At 45.7% G+C, this 17,325-nt stretch overlaps 1 protein-coding gene across 1 annotated transcript in view; it reads right to left on the bottom strand.

The window, feature by feature from the left end:
* The window catches only part of LOC120042516 (SLIT-ROBO Rho GTPase-activating protein 2B-like), a 52,719-nt gene that overhangs the window by 18,768 nt on the left and 16,626 nt on the right, over nt 1-17,325 (bottom strand). Inside the window, exons 4-6 of the mRNA XM_038987347.1 lie at nt 16,421-16,583; nt 8,886-8,948; nt 357-572 (exon numbers count right to left, since the gene is read on the bottom strand). Coding sequence (XP_038843275.1) covers nt 357-572; nt 8,886-8,948; nt 16,421-16,583 — 442 coding nt within the window. The remainder of the gene's footprint in view (nt 1-356; nt 573-8,885; nt 8,949-16,420; nt 16,584-17,325) is intronic.

Raw genomic sequence — 17,325 nt, 5'->3', positions numbered from 1 at the left:
ACATGGAATTTTTACTGGGATTAAATGTCAGGAATTGTGAAAAACTGAGTTTAAATGTATTTGGCTAAGGTGTATGTAAACTTCCGACATCAACTGTATATGCACACACACTATAATGGACTGTGCTGTGTGACCTGCATCATCAGCCAACATGTCAGTAGAGGTCTCAGGGTCTCATTCCTCAGACAGAGCTGCTCTCATATTCTTGTCCCTATACACACACACACACACACACACACACACACACACACACACACACACACACACACACACACACACACACACACACACACACACACACACACACACACACACACACACACACACACACACACACACACACACACACACTTTACCTTCTCCTTCATCTTCTCTATCTTCTTGACTGAGGAGCGTCGGACATGTTTCTCCTCCGTCTTGATGCTGGCCAGTGTGTCAGGTGACCTGGGAGTCTGTCTGTCGTCCTGGCGACCAGAGCGCCCCATCTGCTTCTCCTCCTGTTTCTCTGCATCCTTCAGTTTGTTCTCAGAGTTGATACTGTCTGTGTTGTACATGTGGTATGTCTTCATCACCTACACAGGGGGACAGGAGGAGCAGTGAGAGAGAGAGCGAGAGAGAGGGTTGTGTGTGTGTGTGTTTGTGTCTGTGTGTGTGTCATACACTGTCCAGCCGTGCTTCTCAAGGGTGCGTGTGTCATACACTGTCCAGCCGTGCTTCTCAAGGGTGTGTGTGTCATACAATGTCACACCGCTGGACAGTGGATTGTTAGGAATGAGAGGCCTGGTGCGCTGGCATACCACTGGCTGACAGGGAATTCCACACACACACATACATGTGCATCAGGGTTTCTGTTAGCAGGTAATAGCCGTCTTTTGGCCGATAATTTTAAAAAGACGATTAATAAAATTGCCGCTGGCCAATCGTCCTGGAGAAGAAGAAAAATCACATAGCGAAATAATGCTTTTTAGTCTTTTCATTGATGGAAATACCAATCGATGGAAATATATTTAACTGGTCATGCTTATCGTTCTATAGGTTCATTTGCATAATTTAGTGGAATTAAATTGGTGCATTTGTACAGTATATTTGTTACGTACATGAGTCTGTGGATTGAACACCTTTGACATTGACCTTATTTTTCACACGCGTACAGAATACAGATACAGAACTTTTGAGTGGAAAATCTGTCAGTGTGACAGCTGCTGCTACAGCATCTCAAACACTCTTCATCAGGCAGTCTTCATCAGGCAGTCTTCATCAGGCAGTCTTCATCAGGCAGGCTTCATCAGGCAGGCTTCATCAGGCAGGCTTCATCAGCACGTCACGTACCACTTTGCAATGAGCTGGAGGCAGTATGCATTTTGAAAACCTGTACTTAATTGTTTGAAACCCTGAAAGTCTTAATACATATTATGAGGCATGTCTTACCTTGCTTCAAAGTAGCCTAGACAAAATCACACCATATCCTTGAAGGCAATTATTTTTTAGCAACTTTCTTTCATTGTCCAGTAGCCAAAGGCACAATCCTAGTCATATTAGTAACCCATGTTAGTTGTTGCATATTATATCCCCACTCTTCAACTTTCTAATGGATATTTCCATCTCTGTCACATGACACTGCATGTGTGGTGCCCTTTTGACAATGGTCTTTACCTGTTAATTCATATCAAATCAAATTTTATTTGTCAAAAAAAGAAATATAAAAATACCCCCCCCAAAAAAGAATAAGAAATAAAAGTAAGAAATAATTAAAGAGCAGCAGTAACTGCATTATGGAACGAACATTCTCACGTAGCCTCCTGCCTTGTACACATCGCTACGCTTACAATGGGAAGAAATAAGAGTTTATCAACATTTTAAAATAAACGTTCTGATCTGTTGCATCAGACTCATTGCTTTTTTACATTTAAAAAAAATGTAGCCCTGGTATGAGAGACTGTTTGAAATAGCCTACTTCTTCCTCCACAATCTAAGCTTGATGCCCTCGATCTCACTGTCACGCTCGTCTGAAGAAGAGGACCAAGGTGCAGCGTCGTGAGCGTACATTTTCTTTTATTATTGTAAATGTCGCCAACAAAACAAGAAACGAAGAAACAACCGTGAAGCTTACAGGGCTATAGTGCCACTAACAAAGATAACTACCCACAAACACCAAAGGAAAATAGGCTGCCTAAGTATGATTCCCAATCAGAGACAACGATAGATAGCTGTCCCTGACTGAGAACCATACCCTGCCAAAACATAGAAATACAAAACATAGAAATAAAGAAACTAGAATGCCCACCCTAGTCAGGGCGTGACACTCACACAAATTATCAATGAACCTACAACCCTGAATCCGTAAACACGGGATATCATCCGAACCAACTTGCCCTCCAAATACACCTCTGCTGTTTTCAACCAAGATCTCAGCGATCACTGCCTCATTGCCTGCATCCGTAATGGGTCTGCGGTCAAACAACCACCCCTCATCACTGTCAAACGCTCCCTAAAACACTTCAGCGAGCAGGCCTTCATAATCGACCTGGCCCGGGTATCCTGGAAGGATATTGACCTCATCCCGTCAGTAGAGGATGCCTGGTTATTCTTTAAAAGTGCCTTCCTCACCATCTTAAATAAGCATGCCCCATTCAAAAAAATTAGAACCAGGAACAGATATAGCCCTTGGTTCTCTCCAGACCTGACTGCCCTTGACCAGCACAAAAACATCCTGTGGCGTTCTGCATTCGCATCGAACAGCCCCCGTGATATGCACGTTTTCAGGGAAGTTAGGAACAAATATACACAAAGCTAAGGCTAGCTAAGCTAAGGCTAGCTTTTCAAGCAGAAATTTGCATCCTGTAGCACAAACTCAAAAAAAGTTTTGGGACACTGTAAAGTCAATGGAGAAGAAGATCACCTCCTCCCAGCTGCCCACTACACTGAGGCTAGGAAACACTGTTATCCCCGATAAAACCACAATAATAAAAATTTGATTTGATTTGAGAATTGAGAATTTCAATAAGCATTTTTCTACGGCTGGCCATACTTTCCACCTGGCTACCCCTACCCCGGTCAACAGCCCTGCGCTCCCCACAGCAACTCGCCCAAACCTCCCCCACTTCTCCTTCACCCAAATCCAGACAGCTGTTGTTCTGAAAGAGCTGCAAAATCTGGACCCCTACAAATCCGCCGGGCTAGACAATCTGGATCCTCTCTTTCTAAAATTATCTGCCGAAATTGTTGCAACCCCTATTACTAGCCTGTTCAACCTCTCTTTCGTATCGTCTGAGATTCCCATAGATTGGAAAGTTGCTGCAGTCATGCCCCTCTTCAAAGGGAGAGACACTCTAGACTCAAACTGCTACAGACCTATATCTATTCTACCCTGCCTTTCTAAGGTCTTTGAAAGCCAAGTTAACAAACAGATTACCGACCATTTTGAATCTCACCGTACCTTCTCCGCTATGCAATCTGGTTTCAGAGCTGGTCATGGGTGCACCTCAGCCACGCTCAAGGTCCTAAATGATATCATAACCACTATCGATAAGAGACATTACTGTGCAGCCGTATTCATCGACCAGGCTAAGGCTTTCGACTCTGTCAATCACAACATTCTTATTGGCAGACTCGACAGCCTTGGTTTTTCAAATGATTTCCTCGCCTGGTTCACCAACTACTTCTCCGATAGAGTTCAGTATGTCAAATCGGAGGACCTGTTTTCCGGACCTCTGGCAGTCTCTATGGGGGTGCCACAGGGTTCAATTCTCGGGCCGACTCTCTTCTCTGTATACATCAATGATGTCGCTCTCGCTGCTGGTGATTCATTGATCCACCTCTACGCAGATGACACCATTCTGTATACTTCTGGCCCTTCTTTGGACATTGTGTTAACTAACCTCCAGATGAGCTTCAATGCCATACAACTCTCCTTCCATGGCCTCCAACTGCTCTTAAATGCAAGTAAAACTAAATGCATGCTCTTCAACCGATTGCTGCCCGCACCTACCTGCCCATCCAGCATCACTACTCTCGACGGTTCTGACTTACATACCCTCGTAAAACTGACCATCCTACCGATCCTCGACTTCAGCGATGTCATTTACAAAATAGCCTCCAACACTCTACTCAACAAATTGGATGCAGTCTATCACAGTGCCATCCGTTTTGTCACCAAAGCCCCATATACTACCCACCACTGCGACCTGTATGCTCTCGTTGGCTAGCCCTCGCTTCATACTCGTCGCCAAACCCACTGGCTCCAGGTCATCTACAAGTCTCTGCTAGGTAAAGCCCCGCCTTATCTCAGCTCACTGGTCACCATAGCAGCACCCACCCGTAGCACGCAATCCAGCAGGTATATCTCATTGGTCACCCCCAAAGCCAATTCTTCCTTTGGCCGCCTCTCCTTCCAGTTCTCTGCTGCCAATGACTGGAACAAACTGCAAAAATCTCTGAAGCTGGAGACTCTTACTAGCTTACTAGGCCTCCCGGGTGGCGCAGTGGTCTAGGGCACTGCATCGCAGTGCTAGCTGCGCCACCAGAGTCTCTGGGTTCGCGCCCAGGCTCTGTCGCAGCCGGCCGCAACCGGGAGGTCCGTGGGGCGACGCACAATTGGCATAGCGTCGTCCGGGTTAGGGAGGGTTTGGCCGGTAGGGATATCCTTGTCTCAGTATGTAAAATGTAATAAAATGTATGTAATAAAATGTATGCACTCTACTGTAAGTCGCTCTGGATAAGAGCGTCTGCTAAATGACTAAAATGTAAATGTAAATGTACTAGCCTCACTAGCTTTAAGCACCAGCTGTCAGAGCAGCTCACAGATCACTGCAACTGTACATAGCTCATCTGTAAATAGCCCATCCAATCTACCTCATCCCCATACTGTATTTATTTATTTATCATGCTCCTTTGCACCCCAGTATCTCTACTTGCACATTCATCTTCTGCACATCCTACCATTCAAGTGTTTAATTGCTTTATTGTAATTACTTCGCCACCATGGCATATTTATTGCCTCACCTCTCTTATCCTACCTCATTTGCACATGCTGTATATATATTTTTCTACTGTATTATTGATTTTATGTTTATTTATTCCATGTGTAACTCTGTGTTGTTGTTGTATGTGTCGAACTGTTTTGCTTTATCTTGGCCAGGTCGCAGTTGCAAATGAGAACTTGTCCTCACCTAGCCTACCTGGTTAAATAAAGGTGAAATAAATAAAATACATAAATAAAAAAGCTGACCAATAGAATAGGTAAACTGTCCTACTATGGGAGATAGTAGACTGACATAGGTTAGTGATTTTTCTGTTTGTTACTCGTCTTGTCGGCTGAGGAAAAGTAAATGTGGACAGTTAGTCTAGCATCTTCAACATCAGAATTCATTAAGAAGTATCAAATCAAATTTTATTAGTCACATGCGCCCGAATACAACAGGTGTAGACCTTACAGTGAAATGCTTACTTACGAGCCCCTAACCAACAGTGCAGTTTCAAAAAAATACGGAAAAGAATAAGAGATAAAAGTAAGAAGTAAATAAAGAGCAGTTACAAAAAATAACAATATATACAGGGGGGTGCCGGTACAGAGTCAATGTGTGGGGGCACGGCCAGTTGAGGTGGTATGTACATGTAGGCAGAGTTATCAAAATGACCACACATAGATGACAACAGAGAGTGGCAGTGGTGTGGAGAGGGTCGGGGGGGGGGTTAATGCAAAAAGTCTGGGTTGCCATTTGACTAGATGTTCAGCAGTCTAATGGCTTGGGGGTAAAAGCTGTTTAGAAGCCTCTCGGACCTAGACTTGGCGCTCCGGTATCGCTTGCCATGCGGTAGCAGAAAGAACAGTCTATGACTAGTGTGGCTGGAGTCTTTGACAATTCTTAGGGCCTTCCTCTGACACCGCCTGGTATAGAGGTCCTGGATGGCAGGAAGCTTGGCCCCAGTGATCTACTGGGCCGTTCGCAATACACTCTGTAGTGCCTTGTGGTCAGAAGCCGAGCAGTTGCCATACCAGGCAGTGATGCAACCAGTCAGGATGCTCTCGATGGTGCAACTGTAGAAACTTTTGAGGATCTGAGGACCCTTGAAGCTCTCAACCTGCTCCACTGCAGCCCCGTCGATGAGAATGGGGGCGTGCTCGGTCCTCTTTTTCTGTAGTCTACAATCATCTCCTTGTCTTGATCACGTTGAGGGAGAGGTTGTTGTCCTGGCACCACACGGCCAGGTCTCTGACCTCCTCCCTATAGGCTGTCTAGTTGTTGTCGGTGATCAGGCCAACCACTGTTGTGTCATCAGCAAATTTAATGATGGAGTTGGAGTCGTGCCTGGCCATGCAGTCATGAGTGAACAGGGAGTACAGGAGGGGACTGAGCACTCACCCCCGAGGGGCCCCTGTGTTGAGGATCAGCGTGGCGGATGTGTTGTTACCTACCCTTACCACCTGGTGGTGGCCAGTCAGGAAGTCCAGGATCCAGTTGCAGAGGGATGTGTTTAGTCCCTGGGTCTTTAGCTTAATGATGAGCTTTGAGGGCACTATGGTGTTGAACGCTGAGCTGAAGTCAATGAATAGCATTCTCACATAGGTGTTCCTTTTGTCCAGGTATGAAAGAGCAGTGTGGAGTGCAAGAGACTGCATCATCTGTGGATCTGTTGGGGCGGTATGAACATTGGAGTGGGTCTAGGGTTTCTGGGATGATGGTGTTGATGTGAGCCATGACCAGTGTTTCAAAGCATTTCATGGCTACAGATGTGAGTGCTACGGGCCGGTAACCATTTAGGCAGGTTACCTTAGTGTTCTTGGGCACATGCACTATGGTGGTCTGCTTAAAACATGTTGGTATTACAGACTCGGACAGGGAGAGGTTAAAAATGTCAGTGAAGACACTTGCCAGTTGGTCAGCGCATGCTCGCAGCACATGTCATGGTAATCCATCTGGCCCTGCGGCCTTGTGAATGTTTACCTGTCTAAAGGTCTTACTCACATCGGCTGCGGAGAGTGTAATCACACAGTCTTCCGGTACAGCTGGTGCTCTCATGCATGTTTCCGTGTTATTTGCCTCGAAGCGAGCATATAAGTTATTTAGCTCATCTGGTAGGCTTGTGTAACTGGGCAGCTCTCGGCTGTGCTTCCCTTTGTAGTATGTAATGGTTTGCAAGCCCTGCCACATCCCACTAGCGTCAGAGCCGGTGTAGTAGGACTCGATCTTAGTCCTGTATTGATGCTTTGCCTGTTTGATGGTTCGTCGGAGGGCATAGCAGGATTTCTTATAAGCTTCGGGTTAGAGTCCAGCTCCTTGAAAGCGGCAGCTCTAACCTAATCGCACCCTAATCAGGTTACACACCTAACGCATATGGTTCAGTAAGTTTATCAAATGTCCGGTAAATTAAAATGCTGCCGGTCAAATGTCCGGTAAATTAAAATGCTGCCGGTCAAATGTCCGGTAAATTAAAATGCTGTCGGTCAAATGTCCGGTAAATTAAAATGCTGTCGGTCAAATGTCCGGTAAATTAAAATGCTGCCGGTCAAATGTCCGGTAAATTAAAATGCTGCCGGTCAAATGTCCGGTAAATAAAAATGCTGTCGGTCAAATGTCCGGTAAATTAAAATGCTGTCGGTCAAATGTCCGGTAAATTAAAATGCTGCCGGTCAAATGTCCGGTAAATTAAAATGCTGCCGGTCAAATGTCCGGCGCCACATTTTCCTAACGGAAACCCTGACGTGCATACATACACACACACACACACACACTTTTCTTCACTTTGTCTCTGTCTCTGTGTTTCTCTCACAAACACAATTCTGCCAGGGAATGCCACACACGTGTGTCAGTGTGTGCAGTGTCAGCACTAACACTGACCACTTAAAGGGGAAACATGGGCGGACGACCCCATGAGTTTCCCTCTTTAAACTATCAGACTGCTGCTTCACAAGGGTGTGTGTGTGTGTGTGTGTGTGTGTGTGTGTGTGTGTGTGTGTGTGTGTGTGTGTGTGTGTGGCCAGAGCTAAGCAAGGCTCAGATTCAGATTCACTAATCTCTTGAAAAAGGATCACTTAAAGGGGCAATCTGTAGTTGCTCCATTCATTTTTGGACTTGTAAATGAATGATATGTACCCATTGATTCATGAAGAATGTAACTTATAAATTAATGATATGTACCCATTGATTCTTGAAGAATATGACTTATAAATGCCTCATGAGCTTAGTTCAACAGTCGCACCCCACTAGAACCCAAAATATTCGATTGTTTTACTACAATGTTGGTCAATAAAGTAAATGTAAACAAACACCATATAGTGTTAAAACATGGTTAAAGCTATATGTTGATATCATGGATAGTCAGTCGTTGCATCCATAGCTCTATCCATTAATCTGAGAGTTGTTACATTTCTCCTGCCCTGTCCTTCAGATTTGAACTGAAACAGAGGCGGGGATCCGCTTGGTTTTTGTGATTGTTTCAACTGCTGAATGCCGCTTTAAAGCTGAGGTGTTTAGGAGTTGAGGTGATGTATAGATATGATTATCTGCACAGCACCAAACACATTCTGTCTGTCAGACTCTGTGGAGTACTGAGGCAGACATTGAGCCCAGTCCTCTCTCCATACTGTGTGTGTGCCGGTCTATTTCTGTCTAGTGGAGTGTCTCACTGTGTAATTACACTATTAGTCTGCTGCTACTTGTCTTGACATAGTTATGTGGTTCCTCTGCTGCCCCTAAACAGAGAACAACCTCCCTCCCAGCAGGGAATCTCTCTGGGACTATGTCCTCCTCCACAAACACAGTTAAAACACATGCTGACTATCAAACGGCTATGTTGACTTGCCTACACATACAACACCAGTCTCATTGTGGTGAAGAGTGTGTGTGTGTGTGTGTGTGTGTGTGTGTGTGACGAGTCAGTCTTACCGCGTAGAGCTCGTTCAGAACCTTCATCAGATCCTCCTGAAGCTGGACACCAACCTCCTTACTCTGCAGAGACAGAGACACAGAAAAGATGTCCATCCTCTGTAATGATAGACAGAACCTCATCATTAACAAGATGAATCCACCTGAAATCCAACCAGCCCCTCACTGTCATCCATCTTTCAATCCATCCATCAAATCAAATTGTATTTGTCACATGCGCCAAATACAACAGCTATAGACCTTACTGTGAAATTCTTACGTACAAGCCCATAACCAACAACGCAGTTCAAGAAATAGAGTTAAGAAAATGTTTACTAAATAAACTAAAGTCAAAAATAAAAGACAAAAAAAAGACAATAAAATAACAATAACGGGGCTATATACAGGGGGTACCGGCACCGAGTCAATGTGTGGGGGTACAGGTTAGGTCAATTTGTACATGTAGGTGTAACGTCTGCTTCCAGCTCACACTCTCAAACACGTAGATCCCCTGAACGCAGCTCACTCTCCAGCTCACACTCTCAAACACGTAGATCCCCTGAACGCTGCTCACTTTCCAGCTCACACTCTCAAACACGTAGATCCCCTGAACGCTGCTCACTCTCCAGCTCACACTCTCAAACACATAGATCCCCTGAACGCTGCTCACTCTCCAGCTCACACTCTCAAACAGGTAGATCCCCTGAACGCTGCTCACTCTCCAGCTCACACTCTCAAACAGGTAGATCCCCTGAACGCTGCTCACTCTCCAGCTCACACTCTCAAACACGTAGATCCCCTGAACGCTGCTCACTCTCCAGCTCACACTCTCAAACACGTAGATCCCCTGAACGCTGCTCACTTTCCAGCTCACACTCTCAAACACGTAGATCCCCTGAACGCTGCTCACTCTCCAGCTCACACTCTCAAACACGTAGATCCCCTGAACGCTGCTCACTCTCCAGCTCACACCCTCAAACACGTAGATCCCCTGAACGCTGCTCACTCTCCAGCTCACACTCTCAAACACGTAGATCCCCTGAACGCTGCTCACTTTCCAGCTCACACTCTCAAACACGTAGATCCCCTGAACACTGCTCACTCTCCAGCTCACACTCTCAAACACGTAGATCCCCTGAACGCTGCTCACTTTCCAGCTCACACTCTCAAACACGTAGATCCCCTGAACGCTGCTCACTCTCCAGCTCACACTCTCAAACACGTAGATCCCCTGAACGCTGCTCACTCTCCAGCTCACACTCTCAAACACGTAGATCCCCTGAACGCTGCTCACTCTCCAGCTCACACTCTCAAACACGTAGATCCCCTGAACGCTGCTCACTCTCCAGCTCACACTCTCAAACACGTAGATCCCCTGAACGCAGCTCACTCTCCAGCTCACACTCTCAAACACATAGATCCCCTGAACGCTGCTCACTCTCCAGATCCCAATCACATTAATTCTGATCACCTGTTCACACACCTGTATGTCATTATCACACACTATATAGTTCAGTTCTTTGCACCCCATCATTGTGTCATGATGTGGCCCTTTCTGGGTGTAGATCGTGGCTTCCCCCTCTCTCACTCTCTCCTACACACAGGTTCTGTTATCTCAGGTCGTAAATTCCTGGCAGAGACTCTCTTCCCCTTTTCATGCAGAGAGAGAGAGAGACCACAGAGTGAACAAAGTATTTCACGTGGTCGAACTCCTAAATCCTCAAAATGGGAAAATGAAACTAGATGTCCACTTGTGAGAATGTGGGAAGGGTCAGTGGACACTTAAGGGTCAGTTATGTTGAGTGTGTTTCATTTGGTGACCTCAGAGGACAGGAACACATAACTATATCCCTGAATGTGTACATTTCTCAATTATGAGGTTTGCATCTATTTCTTGTATAAAATGAATGAGTAAAGATGAAACTATTTGTGAAATGATGTAATGTGATGTTAAACATTTAATGTGAGAGTTTTGTATTCCCTTTAAAGTTTAACTAAGTCATTGACCCGCCCCCGTGAGCACAGACATGATCTGGCATCATGGAACAGCCCTTTCCTATTGTTACGAATAAAACCCCCACCTGAGGAAATCCTCTTCAGACTAAGCAAACCCACAGCATGAGCTGTGATTGCGAATAGTTATTGAATTTCTAACCATACCACGTGGAGCATTGGCTACACGGCTGAAAATGGTTAAACTCAGACTATCGATCCCTACAGAATAAGAGCAAATCTTAGATACTAATTACCTGTCTGGAGCAAGAAATTATGTAAACCTGGGATGCGAATACCGACAACCACTGAAACTTCTATTCTATGAGAACATTTCTGAATGGTACTCTGAAGTATCCATTCTAACCACGAAAAATGGATCTTCAGGGAACCAGAAAAAGAGAGAGAGACTTGGATGAACTCTCCAGCAGACGGACCGGATTCCAACAGAGAAGACAACAATGACATACATCGTAAATATGTACTTGCAATTATTCTCGAATGAGCGGCCGTTCATGTGCGAAGGAATAGCATTTCAATGTATATAATTATAGACTGTGTAATGAATCCATTTTGTCTTTCCCGCTCTCTCTCAGTCCACACCCCCTTCCCTTTGTCCACCAAGCCGTCATATCGGTTTAGCCCACTAGGGAATCTTCCCTGTCATTGTTAGTAACCAATATCTACTGTTGTTTGTTTATGCAGTTCTGTGATCATTTAGTTAGTTAGTAAATAATGATTAAGCCAATTGGTGTATGGATGATTTATAGTAAAGGCTGGGTTTGTGCAGATAAGCAACAATTTACGACGTTCAAATGAGACTGAGGTGAGGTAAAGAGTTATAAGAGTTATATTCGGAAAAGTATAACTTCGTAATCTGAAGATATTCAGTGGTGCCCCGACTTCCTAGTTAATTAAATTTACATTAGTGTAATCACGTAATAATAATTACAGAGAATTGATTTGATAAAATAACAGTCTTCACCTTTAATGATGCCAAAGACACGACAATTGTGAGGTATTGTTTGTTTTGTGACACACCTCTATTCGGAGCTCTGTTTTTCCCATCATTTAATCCACCCGTGTATGATAGTTTTGGCCTGCCTCACTAATGACGCCTTTTGACTATTCCCTGCCTGTACTTTAGCCTGTCGGATTTCCTGTTGCCTGATCTCCCGGAAGACGTTACTAGCCTTTTCCCTGCCTGTACTGTTGCCTTTTTGGACCCCCCTGTGTATGACCTTCTGCCTGCCCCTGGACCCAGCTACCTGCCTCCTGTGGTCCTCTGTCTCCCATTGTGTTCATTACAGTAGGTAGGGGTAAAGTGACTATGCATAGATAATAAACAGAGAGTAGCAGCAGTGTAAAAACAAAGGTGTGGGGGGGTTGACAACGTAAATAGTCCAGTTGGCCATTGGATTAATTGTTCAACAGTCTTATGGCTTGGGGGTAGAAGCTGTTAAGAAGCCTTTTTTGTCCTACACTTGGCGCTCTGGTACCGCTTGCCATGCAGTAGCAGAGAGAACAGTCTATGACTAGGGTGGCTGGAGTCTTTGACAATTTTTTGGGCCTTTCTCTGACAAAGAGAGGAGGGGTATAGTTAACCTAATCACATCTTTTTACTTGTGTTTTATATTGTATGACAACATATTTTATATGTTTCTGCATATGTACACAAGATGTTGAAATAAACCTAAGCCTAACGTGAAAAGAGCTATGGAGAGAGGAAGATATAATAGAATAGAAGTTTCCTGTCAGTCTGTACAGCTGTGTCGGCTGTTTCACACCTCACCTCACCTCACCTCACCTCACCTCACCTCACCTCACCTCACCTCACCTCACCTCACCTCAGGTCCATTTGGACCGTTAGGAACATTCCCCCTCATTAGTGCACTAAATATTCTCTTTCTGTTTCTCTCTCTCTTCCTCCCCCCCCCCCCCCCCCATCTCTCTCTGTCTCGCTCTCTCTCTGTTTTCTCTCTCCCTCTGTCTCGCTCTCTCTCTGTTTTCTCTCTCTATATCTGTCTCCCTCTCTCTCTGTCTCACTCTCTGTCACGCCCTGACCATAGTTTGCTTTGTATGTTTCTATGTTTTGTTTGGTCAGGGTGTGATCTGAGTGGGCATTCTATGTTGTATGTCTAGTTTGTCTATTTCTATGTGTTTGGCCTGATATGGTTCTCAAACAGAGGCAGGTGTTTGTCGTTGTCTCTGATTGGGAGCCATATTTAGGTAGCCTGTTTTGTCATTGTGGGTTGTGGGTGATTGTCTATGTGTAGTGTTTTGTGTCAGCACTATTATACGATAGCTTCACGTTCGTTGTTTGTTATTTTTGTATAGATCGTTCAGTGTTCTCTTTTGAAATAAATATCAAGATGAACACTTACCACGCTGCATATTGGTCCTCCGATCCTTCCAACTACTCCTCCTCAGATGAGGAGGAGGACGAGCGTGACACTCTCTTTCTGTCTCTGCCTCTCTCTCTCTGTGTCTCACTTGCTCTCTGTCTCTCTCTCTGTCTCGCTCTCTGTCTGTCTCTCTCCCTCCCTGTTTTCTCTCTCCCTCTCTGAATGGAACACAGATGTGCAGCCTCCTCGGACAACATCACACACACTGAGCAGCACATCACATCATTCTGCACTACTTACCACAGCCCCACTCTGTGTGTGCACGTGACTGTGTGTGAGTGCTCGTGTGTGTGCAAGTATGAGTGTGTGTATGAGTGCTTTAGACTTGTAGCCTCTGGCTCATGTCACTGACTGGAAATTTTTTAATTTAACTAATTATCTAGTTAATTAGCCATTGTAGTTTTGCTGAAGAACACACAATTCTGTGTGTGTGGAGTTCAAACCGACGCTATCATCAGACTGATAATTAATGTTTTGACGAGACAGTCCAGATTGACTCACTCCTGTCCTCTCAGTCAGACCCAGAGATGCTGAACCGACACCCCTGACCGTGACAGAGATGCTGAACCGACACCCCTGACCGTGACAGAGATGCTGAACCGACACCCCTGACCGTGACAGAGATGCTGAACCGACACCCCTGACCGTGACAGAGATGCTGAACCGACACCCCTGACCGTGACAGAGATGCTGAACCGACACCCCTGACCGTGACAGAGATGCTGAACCGACACCCCTGACCGTGACAGAGATGCTGAACCGACACCCCTGACCGTGACAGAGATGCTGAACCGACACCCCTGACCGTGACAGAGATGCTGAACCGACACCCCTGACCGTGACAGAGATGCTGAACCGACACCCCTGACCGTGACAGAGATGCTGAACCGACATCACTGACCGTGACAGAGATGCTGAACCGACACCACTGACCGTGACAGAGATGCTCAACCGACACCCCTGACCGTGACAGAGATGCTGAACCGACACCCCTGACCGTGACAGAGATGCTGAACCGACACCCCTGACCGTGACAGAGATCATACAACCATAGAGAACAGTTACAATGAACAGTAGAGGGTCAGAATAAACTGGAATCTCTTGAGTAAGGTTGCACAATTCTGGTATCTTTCCCAAATGACCAAGATTTTCCAGAGAACCCGGTTGGAAGATCCCTGGAATCAGCAGGTGAATAATCCAGCAAGGATTTCTGGAAAACCTGGGAATTTGGGGAAAGTTCCTGAAATATTGAATCCCTACTTGAGTCATCTCTTTCTCTCAGGAGTTACCTAGCTCTCTAGGCCTGTGTTCCAAATGGCACCCTATTCCTTATGTAGTGTGCTACTTTTGATAGGTCCTGGTCTGAAGTAGTGCACTTCATAGGGGGCATGGTACTATTTGGGACAGAACTAGCTATCTCTCTTACAGAAGAAAGGTTGGAGATGAGTAATCCCATAGGTTTATCTGTACAGACACATTCAGAAACACTCCCTCACACACACCGGCAGAGAGGTGAAAGGTGGGAAGAGTTTGGAGGGATGTTTGGATAAGAGTGGCCTTGAGACCTCAACTGTCATATCAACATCCCAAATACAGGGCTAATGGGGAGGGGGAGGCAGAGAGGCAGGGAGGGCGAGAGAGAGATTCTAATTTGGGGAAAATACCGTCCTCTCCTAGACTCCTCTCCTTTCTCCTCTGTGACCCGAAAGCCGATAAGTGGTGGAGTGGTTGAGAGTGTAAATCGTTAGTAGGAGAACGGAAGTGTTCTTCCCTCCACCTTAGTATCCTCCCTGAGTCCTTCACGGAAGTGTTCTTCCCTCCACCTTAGTATCCTCCCTGAGTCCTTCACGGAAGTGTTCTTCCCTCCACCTTAGTATCCTCCCTGAGTCCTTCACGGAAGTGTTCTTCCCTCCACCCTAGTATCCTCCCTGAGTCCTTCACGGAAGTGTTCTTCCCTCCACCTTAGTATCCTCCCTAAGTCCTTCACGGAAGTGTTCTTCCCTCCACCTTAGTATCCTCCCTGAGTCCTTCACGGAAGTGTTCTTCCCTCCACCCTAGTATCCTCCCTGAGTCCTTCACGGAAGTGTTCTTCCCTCCACCTTAGTATCCTCCCTGAGTCCTTCACGGAAGTGTTCTTCCCTCCACCCTAGTATCCTCCCTGAGTCCTTCACGGAAGTGTTCTTCCCTCCACCTTAGTATCCTCCCTGAGTCCTTCACGGAAGTGTTCTTCCCTCCACCCTAGTATCCTCCCTGAGTCCTTCACGGAAGTGTTCTTCCCTCCACCTTAGTATCCTCCCTGAGTCCTTCACGGAAGAGTTTTAACATCTGCCACACCCCTGTTTGAATCAGCTGTTGTTTTGTCAGAGAAGAAAAGCATTCACACGTTTAAAACGTTATGCTACTTGTAATTTGATCTAAATGTGTGCCACAACTAACAAAATACATTTTGACCAATTTAAACATATATTTGGGGATTCGTCATATGCCTGGAGAGTCTCATTTCATACAAGCGCATTTGTTTCCACATTTCCTCTCCTCGATTACCTTTGATCTTTTTCAAAATAAAACAAATAATTTGTTGGGTGCTTATATTTGTCCTACTTCACAAATGTACATGTGTGTATTAATATGTACTTTAAGTGTGAATTGGAAATGTGTTTTGCATATCCCTACTCCCCCTGAGACACCCTTGGAGAGTGAGGTCACAGCCAGGGTCTGCCATTATCAACAGCGACCCTGGGGCAATTAGGGTTCAGTGCCTTGGTCACGGGCACATCGGCAGAGTTTTCACCTTGCCGGCTCGGGGAATTCAAACTAGCGACTGTTTAGTTACTGGCCCAACGCCCTAACGGCTAAGCTACCTGCCGCCCAAAAGGAGGCGAGGACAGGGGCATTAACAAAACCAATTGAGAATCTCCCAGGGAGGGAGATAACGGTGGGTAAATTGTCAGAGATGTTTGTTTTTGGGACAGAGAGAGATAGAGAGAGACAGAGATAGAGTGTGCTGACATAGCAGTGGGTCAAACCCATGAGGCAGCGGCCTAGACCGTTAAGCCACGCTAGACCACAGGTGTGTTATGTTATGTGTGGCTGTGGTGTGTGTTGTGGTATGCATTTGTGTTTGACGTGCATGTGCACGTGTGCTCCCGTGTGTGTTACCTTTTTGAAGAGTCGTCCGGAGTCCTCGCTGACCTGGGCGAAGCGCGGTATAATGTTATTGAGGTAGAGGTCAGACAGGGTAGCGTGGTCTCGGCTCTCCCTCTTCACCTGACTCAACAACAGGTTCCAACAGTTAACTGGAGACAGCACACTCTGCTCCTTCCTACACACACAGGGAGAGAGTGAGAGAGTGAGAGAGAGAGAGTGAAAGAGAGACACAGACAGACAGACAGACAGACAGACAGACGGACAGACAGACAGACAGACACAGAGAATTTAGTACACCACAAACACTATATTACATCAGTACTCAGTGTTCAGCACCTGTTAAGCAAGGCATAATGCATCAAAAGTCACTCCTCTCAGCAAAACAACCAAAGTTAGAAGTAAGGAACAAACAGTAAAATGAGAGACGAGAGAGGGAGAGAGAGACACTTATTGAAATATGACTGACGGCTCGTGTACACTAGATTGCCGCGGGCCACTTAGGCCTCCCAGAGTGACTCGCTTGTGGCCGTGCTGGAAGCATATAGCAACATATAGCAGCATGTTTGATTGTGCGTCAAGAATTCAGCACAGTTTGTATGAAGGTCTGGTTATTAAATGGGTAAACAGTTTAATCCATTCTCCATTTCATGAATGTATTCACAGGTATATAGTAATATGCTCTAAAACGCTCTGTAAATATTCCTTAACTCTATTTTCTTATAAATGCACTGTTGGTTAAGGGCTTGTAAGTAAGCATTTCACGGTAAGGTTGTTGTATTCGGTAACGCTGTTGTATTCGGCGCATGTGACAAATAACATTTGATTTGATTTGACTGGAGGCTGTGGGGGGAGTCACTGTGCCTGGAGGCTGTGGGGGCTCACGGTGCCTGGAGGCTGTGGGGGGTCACGGTGCCTGG

The sequence above is a fragment of the Salvelinus namaycush genome, unplaced genomic scaffold, assembly GCF_016432855.1.
Source record: "Salvelinus namaycush isolate Seneca unplaced genomic scaffold, SaNama_1.0 Scaffold701, whole genome shotgun sequence".
Classification (NCBI taxonomy): Eukaryota; Metazoa; Chordata; class Actinopteri; order Salmoniformes; family Salmonidae; genus Salvelinus; species Salvelinus namaycush.
This window is presented reverse-complemented; position numbering and strand designations above follow the sequence as displayed.